Source organism: Vipera ursinii, assembly GCF_947247035.1.
Source record: "Vipera ursinii genome assembly, chromosome: 1".
NCBI lineage: Eukaryota > Metazoa > Chordata > Lepidosauria > Squamata > Viperidae > Vipera > Vipera ursinii.
The window spans coordinates 9,108,224-9,131,187 of record NC_139512.1 but is presented as its reverse complement, the minus strand read 5'-3'; the positions used below and the strand labels follow the sequence as shown (position 1 = coordinate 9,131,187).

The 22,964-nt window shown below is 47.4% G+C and overlaps 1 protein-coding gene across 2 annotated transcripts in view; it reads right to left on the bottom strand.

Annotated features, from left to right (window-relative positions):
* Positions 1–21,823, bottom strand: part of MIDN (midnolin) — a 45,747-nt gene extending 23,924 nt beyond the window's left edge. The window contains exons 1-4 of one of the 2 annotated variants that reach the window (XM_083363900.1): positions 21,372–21,823; positions 7,320–7,546; positions 4,470–4,557; positions 4,313–4,375 (exon numbers count right to left, since the gene is read on the bottom strand). In XM_083363900.1, the coding sequence (XP_083220026.1) occupies positions 4,313–4,375; positions 4,470–4,557; positions 7,320–7,537 (369 nt within the window). In that variant the 5' untranslated portion in view covers positions 7,538–7,546; positions 21,372–21,823. Of the gene's footprint in view, positions 1–4,312; positions 4,376–4,469; positions 4,558–7,319; positions 7,547–8,283; positions 8,331–21,371 lie in introns of those variants that run through there. The other variant, XM_083363901.1, reaches the window with a different exon arrangement.
* Between the last annotated feature and the right edge of the window lie 1,141 nt (positions 21,824–22,964).

Here is a 22,964-nt window from a genome sequence, read left to right as displayed (position 1 = left end):
AGAGTCAGAAAGCAAAGTCCGGCTTCCAAAACCAAGAGATAATTCAGATTAGATTCAATTCCCCCCCACCCACCCATCCCCCCAGTGGCATTCAACCACGCCTGGCCTAAATTAACCCTGGCTTCTTTCCCGGCTGTGGGTGGTGGCATTGTAAACACAGGGTGAGCTGGGCTTGATAATCTCCTTGGCAGCAACGCACACGGCCTCATTTCATAACCAGGAATGCCCTCCGGTGTCAGATGATACAACCCATCCCCCCCACACACCCCGGTTCCAGCATCCACAGCCAGAAGAAACAATGGAATTTGTAACACAACCAGGATTATCAGCAGGTTACTGGTTGTTTCTTAGCTGAATAGATGAGGTAAAAAAGGGAGAGAGACCCTCTTAATAAGCTCTTCCTCCTTTCCTTCTTATCCACCCTGAGGAATTCTGGGAGTTGAAGTCCACAAAGTCGCCAAGTTTGGAGACGCCTGCTTTAAAGGATCAGCCGTGGATGGAAAAGGGGGGGGCACATTTTTTTTTATAAAGCTGGGCATTTTACCAGAGGCCCTGCTCAGCCTTCCTCAATCTGAAGCCCACCAGATGGCCGAGGGGATCCCTCATCCAGCAAACATCAAACACCCCAGGCCCTTGAAAGGAAGGACATCACACTCATCAAGCAGGACATTCGGCCCTCAAAATTAACAATTCAGAGCAAAACTTTCCAAATTTACAGCTTCCTACGCTGGGTCCTCTAAATACCTGGGGTGGGGGGTGGGGTGGCATTCCAAGTGTCTATTTCCCTTAGAAATGTTGACCCACAAACATCTGTGTACAGGTAGTCCTCAACTTACAACAGTTCATTTAGGGACTGTTTAAAGTTGCAATGGCATTGAAAAATGTGACTGATGACCGTTTTTCAGTTACGACCTTTGCAGCATTCCCCATGATCAGGTGATCAAAATTCGGGCCCTTGGCAACTGACTCCTATTTATGACCAAGTCACGTGATCCCCTTTGCGACCTTCTAACAAGCAGAGTCAATGGGGAATCCAGGTTCACTTAACAACGGGGTTACTTAACAGTGGCAAGAAAGGTCGTAAAATGGGGCAAAACTCACTCACTTAACAAATGCCTCACTTAACAACAGAAATTTTGAGTTCAGTTGTGGTCGTAAGGACTACCTGTCTTTGTTGGGCAGTGAGGGCCACTGGCTAGGAATAAGAAAGGCACCAACGACTTTTAGCTTTTTTGTGGTGCTTTCCCCCCACACTGCCCCTTCCAATTTCTTAATATAAGTCATGCCAAAAATCTTTTCCAAAGCCCGGAACTGTTACAGATTAATCCATGGACCACTGTGTACGCTCATCTCTCCTCTTCCCTCCTCATCGCTTCTTCCTTTCATCTCTTGCCTTTAAGAAGGGTAACTTGTGGGCAGGGAACACTTCCTGCTTTAATATTAGTGAGGATCATAGACTCGTAAGCGCTGGAAGGGACCTTGGAGGTCTTCTAGTTCAACCTCCTGCTCAAGACGACAGCCACATCGAACCCCTAAAACCCCAATGCCTAAATTGCCCTTCCTTCTCCAAGCAAGACTATCTTAGTCTTATGGCACATTCTCGCTCCTGGAAATATCCCAGGGTGTCTGTCTGTGCGAAGAGGAAGGAATGTGCACATAAAAGCAATTTAATCAGAGCCAGAGTTATCACAAACAGAAGGCCAGCTAGCAAGTCACTCTTCACTTCATTACTCTTTGGTATCCTTCCCGCCCCCACCCCATATCTATTTCCTCTCTAGGTCTCCCTATTCCAGGGGTAGGCAACCTTGGCTCTTTTTATGACTCGTGGACTTCAACTCCCAGAATTCCTGAGCCAGCACGGCTCAGCTTGGAAACCTCTCCCTTTCCCCTCAGCACGGCTGGCTCAGGAATTCTGGGAGTTGAAGTCCACCAGTCATCAAAGAGCCAAGGTTGCTTACCCCTGCCCTCTTCCATCCGACCCTTCCTTTTCTGCATTTTAAGTACCATAAACCTGACTGACTCCCAAACCCATCCTTCCACCCTCCCTTTCTTCTCGTCTGTCAACTGGGTGCAATGTGATCCTCTCTCCCCGCCCCGCCCCCCTCACTCTGCAATCCCTTGACTTCCCTTGCAACTCCATGTTTTGTTTTGTTTTTTTTTTATTGCAAAAAAGAACAGGAAAGGATATTATGCCAGGTTACAAAAAATTAGAAGTGACGTGCAACAAGGGAAGGGACAGAATTAAGTGAAGGAAAAGTTGGAAAGGAAGAAGAGCGTTTTGTGTTTGCTAAGGGTGGAGGCCAAAGGGAAGGATACAAAACCCTTCAGACAGGGAGGAGAAAATGAACAAACAGCCAATTAAAATGCAAGGACTATGCAAGAATGTCAAGGGGATCCATTTTGAGCAGAGGGTCAAGGAAGTAAATCTTGACTCCCATAATTCTCCTTCCAAGTTGGAGATAGCTAAGAAATACTATTATCTGACTGGAGAAAACCCTATTGTTTGGAGAAGCAAGCTCTTTGGAGAAGCAACGGTGGTTTTTTTTAAAAAAGACTTCCTTTAAAAAAAAAGGGGGGGGAGGAGGGAACTTAGAGAATAGGTAGGTCCACAAAATCAAAGTCAGTCTTTCTACATATCAGCTCAGCCAGGCTTCACCAATGTATCAGTGACAAAGCAAACTATGATACCTTCTCACAACATTCATTCATTGCTGTAATTGATCAGTGGACACAGATCTAGGAGTTAAAAATCAAGACAGATTTGGGGTGTTTTTTTTTAAAAAAAGAACACTTAATGAGTTAAACAGAAAGTCTAACGAATGAAGATCAGGAAGGATGAGAACAAAAGCAATATAGAAGTTAAAAGCAAGAGGAAATCGCTTAAGTCAGGACTTAAAAGTAAAATACAGCTGGTGAGAATGCCAATAAGAGAATTTGCCTATAGATCTGCAAAGGAGAACCAAACCAGAATTAGAGCACCCTGGGCTACTCAAATAGACTGCACAGGACCCAGCCAAAAACGTAAGCATGGATGAGACAACCAGCTCAATAGGCTGGCTTGCTTAACCGGAGCATCAAAAAAAGGTCTGAAAGGGGTTGACTCTGAAATCAGGTTTTCAGTACATGAAGCCTTAGCTTTTTCTGCCTTACTGAAACTACAACACCCAGAATTCCTCTCTGGCATGCTACCTGGGGAATTCTAGAAAATCTTGGCGTACAACGAGGACATCAAGTAGAGCAGAGGTCCCCAACCTTTTGGGCACCAGGGACCGGTGCCATGGAGAAAGTTTTTTCTGTGGACCACAGAGGGTATGGTTTTGTATACTGCCTGCATCCCAAGGATGGAGCTTTGCTTGTTTGCACGGCCCACTTGCTGGCATGCTGCGGACCGGTGCCAGTCCACAGACCGGGGGGTGGGGACCCCTGAAGTAGAGGATACATTTTTATTACTATTATAATAAATAAAACTATAGCAGAACTAAAACAATAATACAAGAGAAGAGCAATTGCTTAGAAAGAAGGGAAATAGGCTAAACCCACCAACCTTCCCATGGACTAGAACAGGGGTAGGCAACCTGGGCGCTTTGATGACTCGTGGACTTCAGCTCCCAGAATTCCTGAGCCAGCCATGCTGAGGGGAAAGGGAGAGGTTTCCAAGCTGAGCCAGGCTGGCTCAGGAATTCTGGGAGTTGAAGTCCACCAGTCATAAAAGAGCCAAGGTTGCCTACCCCTGGTAAACGCCTAGGCCGCTTTATGACTCATGGACTTCAACTCCCAGAATTCCTGAACCAGCCACGCTGAGGGGAAAGGGAGAGGTTTCCAAGCTGAGCCAGGCTGGCTCAGGAATTCTGGGAGTTGAAGTCCATGAGTCATAAAAGAGCCGAGGTTGCCTATCCCTGGACTAGAATCTCGATAAGAGATTTTGCTTTGTCTCTGACAAATTCACTATTAATTAAATTCACTATTCAATCCTGATGTCCTTCCAATGTTTTGCTTTGTGGCCTAAGGTGCCAAACCACTTGGACTCCTGGGAATTATAGCCCAAACTTCTACAGCAGTGTGTCTCAACTTCAGCCACTGGAATTCTGGGAGTTGAAGTCCACATATCTCAAAGTGGCTGAGGTTGAGAAATCTCAAGCTACAGGATCCCTCTGCAGTGGGCCCATAGTGACTGACAGTGCTGTATCCACTATAATTCCCCATATTTTTTTGTCCGTACATCTCTTTCTCTTAAAGATGGAAGAACTGGACCAAACAAAGTTTTTAAAAGAGCACACATAATTTATTCGTATCTACCTGAGTCGCATCTTACCTGAGTTTCAGTTAAACTTTCTAATGCTTGCATCACCGACTGTTCTGGCCTGGATGCTTGAGACTGTTGAAAAGAGAAGAGGAAGTTAGGTTCTGAATTTCCTGCCCCTAGAATGACCTTGGCCTGAAACCATGGTTAGCAAAAAGCTAAAATTTACCATCAAGCCAGCTTCCACCGTGGGTACCAAAGTCAGCTTGCTCCCTTCTCCGACCCCCAAATCTTGCAGCTTGCCTGAATTCAGACGACTGGAAGAGAAAAGCAAGGAATGGGAATTAAAAGCCGAGACTTGGTTTACAATGTCAGAAAGAGCCACGAATGATTACAAAACACTTCCTCAAACATTTTAACTGTTTGCAACTTTTACAAAGACAGGAAAAGCAACAACAGCAGCATAGGGTTTCTTAAGGAGGTTGTGATTTAAAAAAAATAATCATAAGAGGGCTGCCGTTGCTTTTTATTGTTATTAAAATGGTTCCTGTGACAAAATTAGTTCTAATTTATAATTTATAGTTTTTTTTCTTTCCTCTCCCACTAAACAACCCGTCTCAGCCCAGGCGTTCCACTTTCCGCTCCTTATGTAAACATAATATCCCAAGTCTCTCTCTCTCTTTTCTCTCTGCTGCCCCCAGGAGAGAGAAGGGCTGTGATTCTGCAGGCAACTCTCCAAAGGCAAAACAATCCCTTGCTTTTCCTACCGTTCCAGACAATTGAACTGACAGATCTGGGAAGATAAAGAAGGTTAAAAGGGGGGGGGGGCGGAGAGCAGATAAAGAATCCCATCAGCAGCTGTTGAATATTTTTGGTGGGGTGGGGTGGAGGGTCCGGAAGAAAGAGAAGCTGGGTGAATTTTGTTTTTCCCACTCTGATTCTCAAAAAAAGAAAAGAAAAAAAAAGGATGGGAGAAGGTAGTTTTGGGAACAGATCAATTGATAAAACCAGCTCCCCCCCCCACCTCATCCTTTACCATTATTCCCGTCAGAATATTCTAAGCTGGTACGGAATACCTAGAACTTCTTAATTGCCAGAAGGGCTGGGAGACAAAATGACATTTTGTTTTGTTTTAAAGCTAGGGTTGGTAGATTTTAAATCCTCTTTCAGTGTACCTTAAGCTCAGAGGCTGGGAAGATGCATAAGGGAGCAAAAGAGGGGATAGACTTTGGGGTTAATTTGGGGGGCCCTGTGCAGCATGAGGGTTGGCTGTACAATGGCAGAGAGAGCTGTTTTGCATCTTAAGGACTGATCCGTTCTGCATTCTCTAACAAAGCTAAGGGGGGATTTAGTTAAACAAAGAGAGTGGCTCAGGCACTCCAGATAGCCCCGTTTCCCCCCCCCATCCCTCAAAAAAAACCCAAACCTTTCCTCTCTTGCCCCTCACAAAGGACATTCAAGGCAGCCCCAGCTAGCCTTCCCTTGCACCTTCAAGGTTTCTCCAAAGCTCTTTTGGGGGGAATTTTTTTTTGAAGCAGTTAAAAGGTCTGTGTAAGTGGTGGCCTGCATCTGTGTGCATGCAAGCGTGAATGTGTGTGTGTGTGTATGTGTGCCTGCGCGTGCATGTGTGTGTAGGCGTACATTTCTCTCTATGCACTTGCACGCTACCCAAATTCAACCTTCAGAACAGAGGACACCTCCAAGGGAAGGCAGGCAGGGACAGAAAGGGAATCTGAAGCCAATAAAGCTTTGGGGGGGGGGCGGGCAGGCTGTGTGTGTGTGTCTGTGTGTGGGAAACGCTTGAAGAGGCTTGTCTTTATCTTCCTAGTCTTCTTCTCTCTTCATCTTAAGCAAAGCTGCCAGGACCAATTCTGACCCTGAGATCAGATCAATAGATATTTACATTTCTTCCACCAGCAGGGAAAAAGAGTGGGGTAAGGGGGGAGGGATTGCATCAGCATGTTATTTATGGGGAGGGGCTACACTCTGCTCTTTACAAAAGCTTTCAGAGTTTTACAAGGGAATAAATGAGGAATAAGGTATTTTGCAGAAAGAAATCTGCAAGAGGTTCAAGCTATATTTTTCTCTTCTAAGTACTCCATATAGGCTCCCTCTGGCTATTTTATGGTATGCCTGAATGTCAAAAATGAATCCCACTGTGCTCTCTCTCTCACTCTCTCTCTATATATGTATGTATGTATGTATGTATATGTGTGCAGTGTATGATGTATATGTGTATGTGTGTATATATATATACACACACACACATACATACATACATATATACACACACACATACACACACACACACATATATATATATATATATATATATATATATATATGTATGTATGTATGTATGTATGTATGTATGTATACACACATACACAGTCTCCCTTCTGTAGAGATGCATGGATTCTTATCTAAACAGTATTCCACAATCAGCACATTTGCAACATTTCTTTCAAAAAAGACGGTATATAATTACAGGCATGCACAAAGATTTCTGCAGGCATTCCCACACAATACCCAAGAAAGTTCAAGACAGTTGCCCAGTAGCCTAGAGACTCTACACTTTCTTCTTTCTCCATACACTTCGGGAAGTTTTTCCTCACTCCTTTAGGAAGAAGGCTGCAGCCCAAAGAAATCTTAAGACCCAGAAAAATTCCAAGCAGTTCCCGAATTTGCCTTATCTGAACTCCAGGAGACTTCCCACCCCCCCAGAGGTTCAAAACAGCTATAGAACTGCTTTTAATTAAAGGTCTCCCCCAATTCAAAAAAAAAGAAAGAAAGAAATGGGTTAAATTCTAACTTCCCACTATCTTCTCCCCCCCCACCCCAGGTCTTTATTTCGAAACGGGGTGTAGAACTGCTTTTAATTAAAGGTCTGCCCCAATTCAAAAAAAGAAACAAATGGGTTATATTCTAACTTCCTACTATCTTCTGACCCCCCCCACCCCCACCCCAGGTCTTTATTTCGAAACGGGGTGGGGGTAGGAAATGGATGATAGACACACACACACACACACACACACACACACACACACAGAGACATCCACAATCCCACCAGAGTAAATACCTTTCTTTATGTAAGAGAGCCAGGCGTTCCTTGGGGACTTTAAGCCTCTGAGACAGCCTCCTCTTCAGACCTTCCACCGTCTCTTCCACGGGGACAGAGAGCTCATACCGGGCCCCGGTGGTCGTGTGAATGAAAACATTCATAGGAGGGTCACTCTGCACAGTGTCGCAGGCTGGGGGCCCCCGGCTGCAGCTCCTGGGGGTGGGTTGGTGGTCCATTCGATTCACCTGGGGGGTGGGGTGGAAAGGGGGGGGCGGAGGCAGAGAGATGAGGCCTCGAAGAAGCTGGTAAGACAGGCTGCCCCGCAAACAAAGGAGTGCCTTTTCGCCCAGCCCCCCCCCCCGCCGCCGCCGCGTTTGCACGACCCTGGAGCGACTCCGTCTCCTCTCTTCCTCCCCCCCCTTCCCCCTCCATCCCTCGCCCGGGCGCAAATTCAAGTCCAACCAAACGTCTTCGGATCTTTTCCAGAAAAAAAAGTTCTGCTCCGCCAGCCACCCGGGCGCAGAGATCGCGGAGAAGAGGGAAAGGGGCGTCTTTTTGTCCTTTCACGACCCCCACCCCTTTCCGTCAGAAAGATACCCGCAACTCGCTTATTTTCCCCCCCTCTCCCCTCTCCCCGAGGATTACACGCATCCTTAAAGGAGGGGGGGGAAAGGAGAGCGTTTGGGAACAGATCAATTGATCCTCAGATCCCCGCCACACACACACACAGAGACACGCTCATTCCATCCCAAACCCCCCCACCCCGACCCCCCCCCCACCCCAAATAATACTATCTCTCTGCCTTCTTACGGAAACGCAGCAGGGAAGGTTAAAAAAACCAAAAAAAACCCACAAAAAATCTGAAAAACCCAAGAAAGGGAGGAAGAAGAAGAAAGAAGAAAAAAGGAAAAAAATGTCGGGTTGGGTTGCTACAGCTGGCTTCCCCCCCTACACACACACACACACACACACACACACACACCTGGGGGCTCGAACCCGTGGCCAAACGCGCGCACACCCGAGCAGCGAAGCAGCCCGGCTCCCGCCGCCGCCGCCGCTGCCGCCGCTCTCGGAGTCTGGCGTGAAAGTAACCAGTGCCGGGAAGAGACAGCGGAGGAGGAGAGATGAAAGAGGGAGGGGTGGGGGAGGGGGAGGGAAAAAAAAAGTTAGAATGTATCAACGTTCTAAATGGGCGGGGTTACTCTCCCCCCTCCCCATTCATTCTTTTCTCTCTCTCTCTCTCGCTCGCTCGCTCGCTCGCTCGGCCAGCCCCGCCGCGAGCCAATCGGAGCTCTCCTCCCGCTGAAGACGCCAGCGCGGCCGACCAATGGCTGTCGCTTCGCGCCTCTCCCCCCCCCCACGTGTGGAAGGAGACCGGATGCTTCGCCTCGCCTCGCCCCGCCCACCCCCCGCCTTCGCCCGCCCCGCCAGGGATCGAGCAATAGTGGGCGGGGCTTCGGGCGCCAGAATGGAGTTTTTGTTTCCTCCGCCCACGCGCTTCTGCCAAGCCAGCCCCCGTATTTCCTCGCCCTTTCCCCCCTCCCCACTCCTCTCTCTCTCTCTCTCTTTTTTTTTTTAAAGGGCCATTCATGATGTATGAGTTCTACAACAAAGAGCTTTTATTAAAACAAAAAAAGAAGAAGAAGTGATACGGCGTGCGGGAGTTTTATTCGAGACGGAGAGACGCACCGACGGCGAGAAACGGGAGGGGTCGCAATTGTAAAAGGGAGGGTGGGGGTGGGGTGGTGGGGGGCTGAGGATGCAATTAAAAGAGGCAGGAGGGTTTATTCTTGGGGGTCTTCTTCAAACTTGGCCCTTTTATGACTTGTGGACTTCAACTCCCAGAATTCCTCAGCCAGCATGGCTGGCTGAGGAATTCTGGGAGTTGAAGTCCACAAGTCATAAAAGGGCCAAGTTGGAAGACCCCTGTTCTAGCAGTTCTAGCGGGCCTGGCTAAGGAATTCTGGGAGTTGAAGTCCACAAGTCATAAAAGGGCCAAGTTTGAAGAAGACCCCTGTTCTAGCAGTTCTAGCGGGCCTGGCTGAGGAATTCTGGGAGTTGAAGTCCACAAGTCATAAAAGGGCCAAGTTTGAAGACCCCTGGTTTATTCAAACGTCACGATTCGGCTTTTTAAAAAAAATTATTATTATTATTATTGTGTTTCAGGGGGGAAAAAAACGGTGTTTTTTTATTTTAGAAGAAACGCTGCGATAGCTTTACGTTTAATTATCGAGGAAGGGTTTTCATTCGGGATTGAATCTTCTTGCAACTGAAACCAACGCTGGGCTACATGGGCTTCTTCCTCGGGAAGTAGCTTCTACTGTTCCCAGGGGCTTACTCAGAAGTAAAAAAAAAATGACCGGTCCTATTTTACGTTTCCTATCTCCACTAGAAGCCGATGGGACAAGCTTTTAAACTGGAACAGAACCAGCCAAATAACTGAGTGTGCAATTGTTGTCTCACTGGGGGGGGGGGGGTTAGGAACAAGAGGGGCAGACACTTTAGTTAGCGTGTTGTTATTAACGATACAATTAATAAAGCCCCGGAGGATTTCAATTGATCAGAGTCTCATGAAATGCAATTTTAGAAGAAGGATGAGAAACACGATCTCTGGCATTCCTGTTCCATTGAGATGTATTTCTTTTGATAACTAGAAATTCTTCACATCTGAGAGGCATAATTTATAGAGTAGATAGAATACTTTGTATAGTATAGGTCAGGGGTCTTCAAACTTGGCCTTTTGATGACTTGTGGACTTCCACGCTGGCTGAGGAATTCTGGGAGTTGAAGTCCACAAGTCATAAAAGGGCCACGTTTGAAGACCCCCTGTCCATATATATATATATATATATATATATATATATATATATATATATATATATATATATATAAAAGGTAAAGGTTCCCCCGCACATGCGTGCTAGTCGTTTCCGACTCTAGGGGCCGGTGCTCATCTCCGTTTCAAAGCCGAAGAGCCAGCGCTTGTCCAAGGACGTCTCCGTGGTCATGTGGCTGGCATGACTAGACGCCAAAGGCGCACGGAGCGCTGTTACCTTCCCACCGTAGTGGTCCCTATTTTTCTACTTGCATTTTTACGTGCTTTCGAACTGCTAGGTTGGCAGAAGCTGGGACGAGTAACAGGCGCTCACTCTGTTACGCGGCACTCGGGATTCGACCCGCCAAACTGCCGACCTTCTGATCGACAAGCTCAGCGTCCTAACCCACTGAGCCACCGCGTCCCTTAGATATATATATATATATAGGTATATATATATATATAGGTATATATATATATATGCAAGGAGTATAAATCCTTCCATTCCCCACCATCCAGTCAGAGCTGAAGAAGCTTCTTGGATGAGAAGCGAAACGTCTTCAAAGAGAAAAAAGAAGATCCAGTTGCCTGGAAAAAGCATCTTTGGGACAACCATGTCCACAGACACCTCCCCCATCTTACTGGAAAAAAAGGAAAAAATGAATAGGCCTTACCACTGTCCAGATTGGCCACCATAAAACCTATAAACCTGAGTTTCAATAGAGGTTTCTCAGCGTGTCACGAATCACAAGATAACCCTTCTCTTAATCCCCTAATACACATACCCCCCCTCCTTTCCTGCACCCCCAAACTGTTTGCTCAGGTGGTGAACAAGAGCCGGAAATCTAAAAAATCTAAATTCCCTTTGGAGAAGGCAGGAAACAGGCAAAAAGGGCTAATGTATGTTCGGCTTCTTTAGCACCAGCAAAAGTTAAAAATCCCAATTGTTTGGAGAAAAGAGTTCAATTCTGATATTGCTCTTCGGTGTCACAAACAGCAGGAGGAGGAGGAGGAGGAGGAGGAGGAGGAGGAGGAGGAGAAGAAGAAGAAGAAGAAGAAGAAGAAGAAGAAGAAGAAGAAGAAGAAGAAGAAGAAGAAGAAGAAGAAGAAGAAGAAGAAGAAGAAGAAGAAGAAGAAGCAGCACCGGTGCCTTAATCAGTCTCCAGATGTGTCAGGATTAAAACTCTCCAAATTCTTTCCAGGAATTCTTGGAATTGTATTCCCTCTGCATCTATAAGAGGCCAGGTTGAAAAAAAGCCTCTTGAAGACGTCTGGCCCATTTACTAGTCCTGCATCTCAGACTTCAGATAGTCCCCGAGAACTGAAGAAGCTTCTTGGATAAGAAGGGAAATGTTTTCAAGGGAAAAAACAACTCCAAGAAAGTCCGGTCACCTTTTGGAAAAGCACTTTTGAGAAAACCCTGACCTGGATGACTGAGAATCTCCACAGACAGATAGTCCTCAACTTATGACCACAGTTGGGAGCAGAATTGCAGGTGTTAAAAGCGGTTGTTCAAAGCGAATCACGATTGGCTTGACTACCGTTTTTGCACAGTTCTTAAGCCAATCGCCGCAGTTGTTAAGTGAATCATTTGGTCATTGAGCAAATCCAGCTTCCCCCGTTGACTTTGCTTGTCGGAAGCCAGCTGGGAAGGTTGCAAATGGGGATCACGTGACCCTGGGACCCTACAACCGTCATACAGACATGCCAGTTGCCAAGCACCCAAATTTTGCTCACGTGGCCCTGAGGATGCTGAAACAGTTCTAAGTGCAAGGGCTGGCCGTTCATCCTTTTTTTCCAGTGCTGTTGTGACTTGGTCACAAAATGAATGGTTGCAAATCGAGGACTAGCTGTAATTAGAACACTTAACCCTAAAAGGCTGGCAATGAAAAATGGAAAACAGCTCGACTTACAACCCTTTGTTTAAGTGAGCGTTCAAAGTTACGGCACTGAAAAAAGTGAGTTATGACCGGTCCTCACACTTACAACCAACTCAGCATTCTCCTCTCCCCCCCCCAAGGCATGTGATTAAAATTGGGTGCTTGGCAATCAGGATGTATTTACAACAGTTGTAGTGTCCTCTGTGTGTGTGTGTGTGTTGTGTTGTGTTGTGTTGTGTGTGTGACGTGACCACCATTTGCCACCTTCCCAGCTGGCTTCAATGGGGGGAAGCTGGATTGACTTAATGACTGGTTGATTCGCTTAACAACTGCAGTGATTTGCTTAACCACCATGATAAAAATTGGTTGGAAAACTGTAAAATTGGGCATGACTCGTTTAACAACTGCCTTGCTTAACAAAAGAAATTCTGGCCTCAATTGTGGTCATAAGCTGAGGACTACCTGTAAAAGTTGAAGAGGACAGTGAGCAGCAAGGGAGATGGACTCAGCTGCAGTAATGATACGGGCACTATTGGAAGACCTGGAAGACCATGGCTGGCTGGGGGAATTCTGGGAGTTGAAGTCCACACATCTTAAAAGTGGCCACGGTTGAGAAACACTGACAGAATATAATGCTTTGGCAGGCTGAGAAAGAGATGGGCCACAATCATCCAAAGTTCAGCTTGTTTCAGATACTACAGGCTAGGCTTCCTTTGATTCTGAATCAGCACGTTGGGCAGACGGCCGCCTGTGCTTTCAACAAACCATAGTCAAACAAACTATCATATGCTCTCCACCTTTCCAGATCTTCATGTCCTTGCAAGGAAGCCATCAAGAGCCATGGTTTACCTAAAAAAGGAAAGGGATCTCCTGCTTGAGCAGGGGGTTGGACTAGAGGACCTTCAAGGTCCCTTCCATGCTCTAATTGCTCGTGCCGTTCCTTAGCTTGCAAGGCTTGAGCCTTGGCTCCTCATCTTGGGGAGCAAAAGGGGGGGAGGGGAAGCAGGAGCCAGCCAGAAAACTCCCTGCCAAGCCTGGTAGCCAGCAGGGCAACATCCCAGCTTCCTTCTGACCAGTCCAGTCTCCTCATTTGGGCCTTGTGCCAATCATATTCACAGGACATACCTAAGTGGGTTGGTCACTCCATATAGGGGAAGTGATTTACCATCCTGGTTCTCACTTCCCTTTAGAACAAAGATGCAAATGTAAACACCAGGTTAAAAAAAAATTATTATCAAACTTATTTGCCGCCCATCTCGCACTTCGAAACAACTTTGAGTGACTCTCAGCAACGGGCTCTGACTTTAAAAAGTGCCCAGGGCCCCCACCGAATCGAAATTCCTTCTCTTTCTCTCTTCTGTATACAAAAAAAGAGAGTGCAATGGACAAACCCCAGACAAAAAAAACGACATCTTGCTCATAGCATGTATCCCCTCGCTCTGGCGAGATACAGGTAGTTCTCCACTTACGACCATTCCTTTAGGGAATTCAAAATTATGTCACTGAAAAAAAAATTACTTATAACGAGTCCTCACACTTATGTCCATGAATCAAAATTCACATCCACTCTTTGCCCATAGGGTTTAAAAAAAGTGCAGAAAAAAATGGCCTGGCTTTATTGTTATTCCAGCTTCCATTTTTTGGGGTGTCATGGAGGGTAAATAAGGCATGGATATAGAGAACCCAGGATACTGGCTGGATACTCACATCCACAAAAAGTTAGCCACGATGAATTCTAACCAAACTTAAAATGGGGTGAAAATGCAGCTGCCTGGTCCTTAGTTAACCAGTTAAGCCTCTTAGCATATTCTGGTTTGCTGTGTTCCGACTTAGGACAACCTATGAGCAGAAAATGAATTACAATCATTTGTAAAACATGACGGATAGCTTACTACAGTGTTTCTCAACCTTGGCAGTTTGTTGTGTAGATTTCAGCTCCCAGAAGTCTGGCAGTCCAAGTCCACCCATCTTCAAGCTGCCATGGTTAAGAAAGACTGGCTTTGTATGAGGCATGAATCTAGGCTGCTATTCAGCAGGCCATGATTTAACAGATCATGCCTTAACCCATTGCTCTGGCATGTTGTATTATTAAATGTGATAGCAATTTATATCAGTGAGCAAAAGGCTATCAGAAAAACATGAAGCGGCCAGGAGTTCTTGGTCATTGGCCATACAGCTGATTTATGATTTGGAAAGTTTTTATTATCTGCCATGTGACAGGTCTGAAGACTAACCCACAACCCCAGACTGAACTGAATCACTGGGTAATTGTGTGGAAGTTATCAGGCAAGCTTCTTTGAGCCTATTGCTAAACGTATATTTAGATTAAAATAGGAACATGCAGACTTTGGGCCTTCTCTGGACTGAATCGAGAATTAGAGTAGACCACTTTCAGGTAGAGTTGGTGACTTACTCTCGAGAAAAAAGGGGGAAAAAGATGCTCACAAAGTTAAAACAAGAAACCAGGGAAGCCATAGCCTTGATTCCTATTTTAAAGCGAGTCATATTGTGGTTTGTTCAGTTCCTGCTTAAGAGTGATGTGCGAACTAGATCACCTCAGAGATTTTATCAGGCAAAGACTTTCTAATCTAGACGAGTCATCACGTGGTTAAAAACAACGTTCTTGTGGAGGTTAAAAGCTAAAGGAGAAAAAAAAAGTAACAACGGAATAAGCTTTTATGGATTATAGACCACTTCAAATTATCTTGAAAGACTTGGACGGTGTGTGGAGAATAAGAGCAGAAGAGGTCAGAAAGAAAGAATGCAGGGATACAGAGAGAAATGTTTATGTATAGATGGCAGGATCCTTGGTGCTCTCTGAGCTTGGTTGCTTTCTTGCAGACAGTTCATTACCCAACTAGGTAACATCATCAATGCTGGTAACTAATATTTTTATTTAACATCATCAGCACTGATGATGTTACCTACTTGGGTAATGAAACGTTTGCAAGAAAACAAGCAAGCTCAGACAGCACCAAGAATGCCACAGTTCAGCCCTGAAATACAAATATTTTCTCCTATCAGTATGTACTGTATAGACAATTACCATCCCCCCAAGAATTTATCAGTCATTTCTTCCAGTTTATCTTTAGGCCAACACAATTCTGGTTTCCCTGACTATTCTTACTACTTTGGGGATGCAATGAAAGCTTAAGCTGGGTCTTTTGTCTTTTAAGGGGACTAGGAACTGAGGCCTAGAATGAGCATCTAAGGCACCGATTCTACTTTTATTCTAAAAAGCAAATAGGGGCAGTGTCTGTTCACCTTGGGAACTTTTAAGAAGCGCGGACTTCAACTCCCAGAATCCCCTGGCCACCACATTGGATAGTATGTAAAGACAGGTTGCAAACCTACAGCAGTGTTTCGAAAAAACCTTGGCAACTTTTAAGAGGTGTGGACTTCAACTCCCAGAATTCCCCAGAATGCCCAGCTACCCAGCCAATTCCCCATGGCTAGAGAATTCTGGGAATTGGAAGTCCCCCCATCTCTTAAAAGTTGCCAAGACTGAGAAACATTGTTATAGGGTTCGGGCCTGCTTCCCACCTTAATCTGACTATATAGATCATGTTCTGTATTTATGTGGCCGCTTAAAGTGTGGAAGCCAAAAGGGGGTATTATCAAGAATGAGTCAGCAAAGCAAGAGCGCCCTCTGCTGGGAGAAACTCAAATAGTTGGGGAACAATAGGGCTGAGAAAAAGATCTGAGGAGAATGGTTTGAGAGGTCTCTCTCTCTCTCTCTCTCTCTCTCTCTCTCTCTCTCTCTCTCTCTCCCTCCCTCCCTCCCTCCCCCCCTCCCCTAATTTACAGTTTCTGGAGAGACAGAAATATTCTGTTTCTCTGCTCCTGTGCAAAGAGCATTCAGCTGACCAATCTTAGGTGAAAACAACCAAAGCTCTTGTTCAGGGGTCTTCATACTTGGCCCTTTTATGACTTGTGGACTTCAACTCCCAGAATTCCTCAACCAGTGTGCCTGGCTGAGGAATTCTGGGAGTTGAAGTCCTCAAGTCATAAAAGGGCCAAGTATGAAAACCCCTGCTCTTGTTTATAGCATCCTCTAGCTCTGGAAAGATACAGGTAGTCCTCGACTTACAACTATCACTTTAGCCACCATTCCAAGTTCCAAGCCACTGGGAAAAAAGTGCCTTTGGACGGGTCCTCATGCTTACTACAACCATCACAGCATCCCCACAATTATGTGATCAAAATTTGGGAGTTTGGCAACCGGTATATATTTACAACATGAACTCATGTTATCACTATTGGCAACCTTCCCAGCTGGGTTTCCAACAAGGAAACTCAATAGGTCAGGGGTCTTCAAACTTGGCCCTTTTACGACTTGTGGACTTCAACTCCCAGAATCCGCATGCCTGGCTGAGGAATTCTGGGAGTTGAAGTCCACAAGTCGTAAAAGGGCCAAGTTTGAAGACCTCTGCAATAGGGGAAGCTGGATTTGCTTAATGACTTGCTCAATTCACTTAACAACTGCAAGGATTCACTTAATAACTGTGGGGGGAAGGTTGTAAAGGGGGTGTGACACATTTAAGAACCGCCACGTTTAGCAATCTAAATTCTGGTCCGAATTGGGGTCATAGGTTAAGGATTTCCTGTACCTGTGGCTTAGCCACCACCATCTTTGATTTTGTGAGCCTCCCCCCCCCCCAAAATTAGCCCTGGAAGGAGCAGCAGGCAGAAAGGAAGAGGGTGTGTGTGATTAAAATGACACCCCCAAGGCCCAAAGGGTCAATAACAAGTAAATATTATTCCTCCTTCATTTGCATGGTAGGCAATGTTAGTCCCCCGGAAGAGAGGCACCCCCAAATTTTGCCACAACTTAGGGCAATCAAAGGTTGTGTGTCTTTTTTCACTGTTTGGGATGCCCCAAAGCTTTCTGCCTCCAAACTGACAAAGTTTGAACCGGTCAGGAAAGGAACAGGATTCAGCGTGTCTGGGTGTGTGGAGGGCGTATTAATTGCAGCTGACTTTAATTCAACATAATCTCTAGTGGAGGAGATTCCCATTCCCTCCCCTTCCTTTTGAAGCAGGACCTTCCATGTGTCACCCGAAGGTCCCCAGCGGGAGCACCCACTCCTGTTTTTAAAGGAAAGTGGAAAGATTCCCAGGTCAAAATGTCAAAGGCATGCATGCCGTTCCCCTGGCCTGCAAAACTAGATTGGAAATTTTCCAGCCCCACTGCATTTTTTCCAAGTGAGATGGGGTGGATAGGGCTGCAAGCTCACACCCCTTCCGCACCAATAACTTAAGCCTGCAAGCTGAAGCTACAATTTATTCTCAAACCAAGGGGAAAAAAATGCTCTCTGGACCACAGAACACTAAGCGGGTGGGTGGGTAGGTTTATATTCCCTCCCCATGCCATCCTCCAGAGACGAAATAGAGGCAGAGGTGTCAAAGCAAAGGCATAAAAAGAGAAAAACAAAAGCTTTGCCATTTGCAAATCTGTAGGGCTATTCCTGTTTTCTCTCTCTCTCTCTCTCTCTCTCTCTCTCTCTCTCTCTCTCTCTCTCTCTCTCTCTCTCTCTCTCTCTAATTAAAAGGAGCAACATTAACATTCAGTAGTTTTCAGGGTCCATCCATCAATGTGTTCTGGGGGATGCTGGCAAATTCAGCTCCACAAACCCAGACCTGCAAACTCAAGATGCAGAAACACTGTTTTCAGAGTGAGACTGAAGATGCTGGCACAGGAAATTCCCTCTGCCTTACCGAATCCACAATTCTTTGTGTGTGTGTATGTGTGTGGGGGAAATAGTTTTATTTTGTTTTATTAAACTGGTCTCTGCAACCTCCTCTGAACAAATAGGGTGGTAGGATCTGGAAACTGGAAGATGACTTTGCAAGGCATCTCCTCCCAGTCCTCAATGGAGAGCAGTTTTTTCTTTTTCCCCACCACTGCCCATGGAGGAGTTCTTGGCCCTCCTTACAGTAAGGAAGCACTTTCTGCATGGAAACCTCCCCTTTTCCACCGGGGCATTGCAAATGCTGCTGAAGCAATATTTGAAGTGGGCAGAGAAGGGCTGGGGACTTGCGTGACTCAGGCCGGCAGCTTTGATGGCCTGAAATTCCTTCCTTTCCACCCCCACCCCCCCTCCCCAAGCCTCTGCCAATGCACAGGGCGTTGCGCGTGGCCGAGTTTAATTTTCTGAATGCTTCAGTGACACATCTTTGGATCACCCACCTTCCCACTTCAGCAGCCTCCTCTTCCCAGTGCCAAACAATGCCTTCAATCTCCACCCGGCTTCGGGAACTGGAGAGCTGGGGGTCCCCCCCTCCCTTCCTTCAGGAAGGCAAAATCATCCCAGGTTTCCCAAGGACACCCAAGTGGGTGGCCAGCAAAGCGGTTTTACTCGGAGAAAGGAGAGGAAAGTTTGCTGTAGGTCCAGCGCAGAGGCAGAGAGGAATGGAAGGCCATCCCAAGGGGGGGAGGGTTTAAAGAGGGGGGGGAGGAGGAGGAGGAGGAGGAGGAGGAGGAGGAGAAGAGCAGCCCTTTGCTAAAAGATGGCTTCTCTGCTCACAGGTCTTCTACTGAACCTCACGAATGAAGGCAAATATAAAAGTCCCAGGATAATGTTGCAGGATCCAATCTGGCTGGGTTACCCAGACCGGGAGATGTTAGCTTTCCAGAGCTTCACACATTCAAGAGAGAGAGAGAGGGGGGGGAGGGAGGGAGAGGGAGAGGGAGAGGGAGAGGGAGAGGGAGGGAGAGGGAGAGAGAGAGAGAGAGAGAGAGAGAGAGAGAGAGAGAGAGAGAGAGAGAGAGAGAGAGAGAGAGAGAAGTTTCTTTGAGGAGTGGACTCCAGCATGAGTCCAAAACCTCAGAAGACTCAACCTCTGATCCTGGGGATGGATCCAGATGGGGGATCCTGAATCATCTGAACCTGTTCCAATCCGCAAAGCTATTTCTTTCTGGCTCCTGGATTGGGGAGAATAAAGTAACCGTGCTCTTCCTGAGCATATTCAGAGTACACAGTCTCTCATCATAGAGTAAATAAAGGCGAACTGCTTGCACGCATCCAGGTTTCCAGGTCAGAAGGCATGCGGGAGAATATAGCAGTGTGTGTGTGTGTGTGTGTGTATTAATCTATTTGCCTAGAAGGAGGCCTCGGACTCTGGTCACCCACGCTGTACTCCCACCATATCATGGAGTTTCTGGGAAGCCTGAAAACCGAGTGGGGTGGGGGGAGAGAGAGAGAGAGAGAGAGCTGGGATAGGAAAGCGTGGATCAGTTTTTCCTGCAGGAGGCTGGGGTGGGGAGGGAGAGAAACAAGGATGAATGGAAAAGGTCCTGACAATGCAACAAAGGAAAAGGGGGACAGGGTGGGCGCCAGACACGGGGATTAAGTCAAATCCTGCCGACATGGGCAAAAATCAGTGGGAGGTGGAAGGGCTGCCCCACCTCTCCAAAGGGAGGGTGCTTGGGTTTACTTTGGGCAGAAACAGCGGCTGGATAAAATGAATGGGATTCCCTCAAAAGGAGACACAGATTTCCTCCAGCAGACATCACCTCCTGGTTAATCCATGTCTGTTTTCCCATCTGTGTTATCTTGCCTTTCTCTCTAGGAAAGGGGAAAAAAAACCATAGGACATTTTTTTTCTTCTTCTCTGGACCATCTAAATGTCCTGACTTCCAGCTTCCTCTCCAAAATCAGGACCAGGGAGTCTTGTAAAAAAAAAAAGTATCTAGTTCTTGCGATATTCAGAAATGGATTGGTAAGGGTAGGAAAAGTTAAGGCGCTATCCAAGCCATAAGCCAAAAGACTCCTGGTCCTTAAAAGCAGGCTAAAAGTCTGTGGAGATTCTCAGTCATCCATATCATGGTTGTCCCAAAAGGTGTTTTGTTGTTTTTTGTCCCCCAAAAACTAACTGGACTTTCTTGGTTTCCCCCCCCCCCCCTTGAAAATGTTTCACTTCTCATCCAAGAAGCTTCTTCAATTCTAACTAGAGCAGTTTTTTTCTAGTTTTTCCTTCCTTCTCCCAGGAAATTGATTATTCCAGGAAGGCTCCTAACCCCTCATAGATGTTCCCAGGCAAACACAAGAGAGAATCCAGGCACTAAGAAAGAAATCAATCCAGATGGACTTAAATGCCCAAAATCTCCTCTCCCGGTGTGGCTGATTCTTTTAAATAAAAAGCACAGCACATCTTTTTCCTAATTATTTCTTTGTTGTCAACTAAAACCATAAAAGTTTGGTTCAGAGAGAGCATCTGGCTTGTTGAGAAAAATGCCTTTTCCCATAAAGGCTTGAGAGAACACACAAAGCTTTGTTCACTGTCAAACGCGCCCATCCTCCTTCCTATCGCCCTCCGCAATCCCACATCTGTTTAATGTCCGCAGGGATTCCAGGCCATTGTACTGATTATTATTATTTTTTGTTCCCTGGGAAAGTGGGGGGATCTTTCTTGGATTAAAAAAAAGAGTGAAAAACAGCATAAAAATTATTTCTGTTTCCCCTCACTTACAAAACGCGAAGACCTAATTCTATATTAATTCGGTGGGAATAAGTCCCAGAATGGGGTCACATCCTGATACAGCCCCCCCCCACCTCAGCTTGTGATGCTACGCTTGCTTAATTTGGATTTGATCCTCCCCAGAACAATAAACTGGATCTAACTCTCCAAGCAGTTGCCACCCTAAGATACAAAGGTTAGCAATGACCGATTTTTTCCCCCCTACCTGCTTCTTCCAGCAACCGCCCAATTTATTATTTCGACAAACTAGATCTCTCTCGATCTAAGCAGTGCCAGCACGTCTTCAGCAGGACAGATAGATCTACTCAATAGGAAATGGCAGCACTCCAACGTAAGGTGCCTCCAATACAAGCTGTCGCTTAAAAAAACTCGGGGAATGTAGTTTTAGATGGGTCTACGCACTGCTCAGCTCTTACTGAGTTAAGAAGTGGTGAATGCTCCAACACTGGAAGTTTTTAAGAAGAGACTGGACAGCCATTTGTCTGAAATGGTATAGGGTTTCCTGCCTGAGCAGGGGGTTGGACTAGATGACCTCCAAGGTCCCTTCCAACTTATTATTATTATTATTATTATTATTATTATTATTATTATTATTATTATTATTATTATTATTATTATTATTATTATTCCGAAGTAAGAAAGAAAGAACGCAGCTCGGCCAGAGAGCCAAAAAAAAAAAGATCATCTACCGTACCAAAGAAGGATCGCCCAGGTGATTCCGACCCGATCTCTTTGCTTCCCACAGGGGACCTGGCCCCGCGTCTCCCCAGCGTAACGTGGGAACCCAAGCCCGGTTGACACCCCCCCCCCCAATACACGGGATTCGCCTTCCCAGCACCGAGAGCCTCCATGGGTCTCTTTTGGCAACTCCCGAGACGCTTCAAAGGGACTCACCGAAGCCGACAGACGCCTCTCCGCCGGACCGATCCCGAATCCAAAGAAAACCGGGATTTTTCACAAGCTGAATAATCGACAATCCGAAATGTCCTCTCCGCAGGAAACAAAACAAAACAAAACAAAACGGGGTGGGTGGCTGGGTGGGTGGCTGTATCCTCGCTCCGGACAGACGGGAAGCTCCTGAAGCGCCGGCAAAGATCCGTAAACGGGAGGAGGCGAGAGCAAATCCAACCCGCGTCTGTGATGGTCGTGGGAAAGCGGCGGCAGGAAGGAAGGGAGGGAAGGAGGGCGGGCGAGGATCTCTCGTTTTGCAAGCAGCAGCAGCAGCAGCAGCCGCCGCCTGCGTTGCCCGGCTCGCCAAAAGGTATCCGCCTGCCAGCCCCGGTGGCTTTTTTAATGTTCAGGGAGGCGCTCCAAAAAGTTTTTTTTTTTCTTCTTCCCTTCTCCACGCGCGCGCGCCCGCGCGCCCGCGCGCCCGGAGAGTCACACGGGGCTGGGTGGGGCTTGCGAAGGAGGGGGAGGCGGAGGGGAGGAGGAGGAGAGGGGGGGGGAGGAAAAGGAAAGAAAAAAAAAGAAAAGAGCCAACTCCGAGAAGAAGAAGGAGGAGGAGGAGGCGGGGGAGGAGGAGGCAGCGCGGCTTCCCGAAGGCTGCAAAGTCAGCAGTGGGATTTGCCCGGTGACGTCACGCCGCCAACCTCGCCCGCCGGCTGCGGCCCCGGCGCTCGCCGCCGCCCAACCGAGGCGCGAGGCGGCTCTTGCCCGTGCAGGCTGTCAGTTCACCCGGGCAGGGTTGTGGGACCCCCCCCCCCCTATCGCCTCTTCCTCCCCCGCTCCACCCCTTTGCAGCTCCGACCACGCCGGGGCTTTTGCGGAACGGCCAGCCAGCCCTGGCTTTCCTCGACCCCTTTTAGGGTCGCAAAGCGAGGCTTGGGAGCACGATCGCCCCGGGCACGATTGTGAGACACGATCGCCTCTCCTCTCCTCCCCCCCCCCCACTTTGCAGCTCCGACCCCGCCGGGGCTTTTGCGGGACGGTCAGCCGACCTTGGGCTTTCCCCCCCCCCAGCACTTTTAGGGTCGCAAAGCGAGGCTTGGAGACTTAAGGGCGGGAAGGGATAAAGGGCACGATTGTGGGACCCGATCGCCTCTCTTCTCCTTCCCCCCCCCCACTTTGCAGCTCCGACCGCCGGGGCTTTTGCGGGACGGCCAGTAGACCTGGCTTTCCCCGACCCCTTTTAGGGTCGCAAAGCGAGGCTTGGAGACTTAAGGGCGGGAAGGGATAAAGTGCACGATCGCCCCGGGCACGATTGTGGGACCCGATCGCCTCTCTTCTTCTCCTCCTCCCCCCCCCCCACTTTGTAGCTCCGACCGCCGGGGCTTTTGCGGAACGGCCAGCCAGCCCTGGCTTTCCCCGACCCCTTAAGGTCGTAAAGCGAGGCTTGGAGACCAGGGCCGGGAGGGGCGAGCCGAGCAGCCCGGGACACGATTTCAATCTTGCTGTTCCGTGGGCAAGGCTTTTGAAGACCTCGGGCGGCGTTCACACGACGCGCTGAACCCGGTCGACTGCAGACGCGTTTGCGCAATAGGGCTG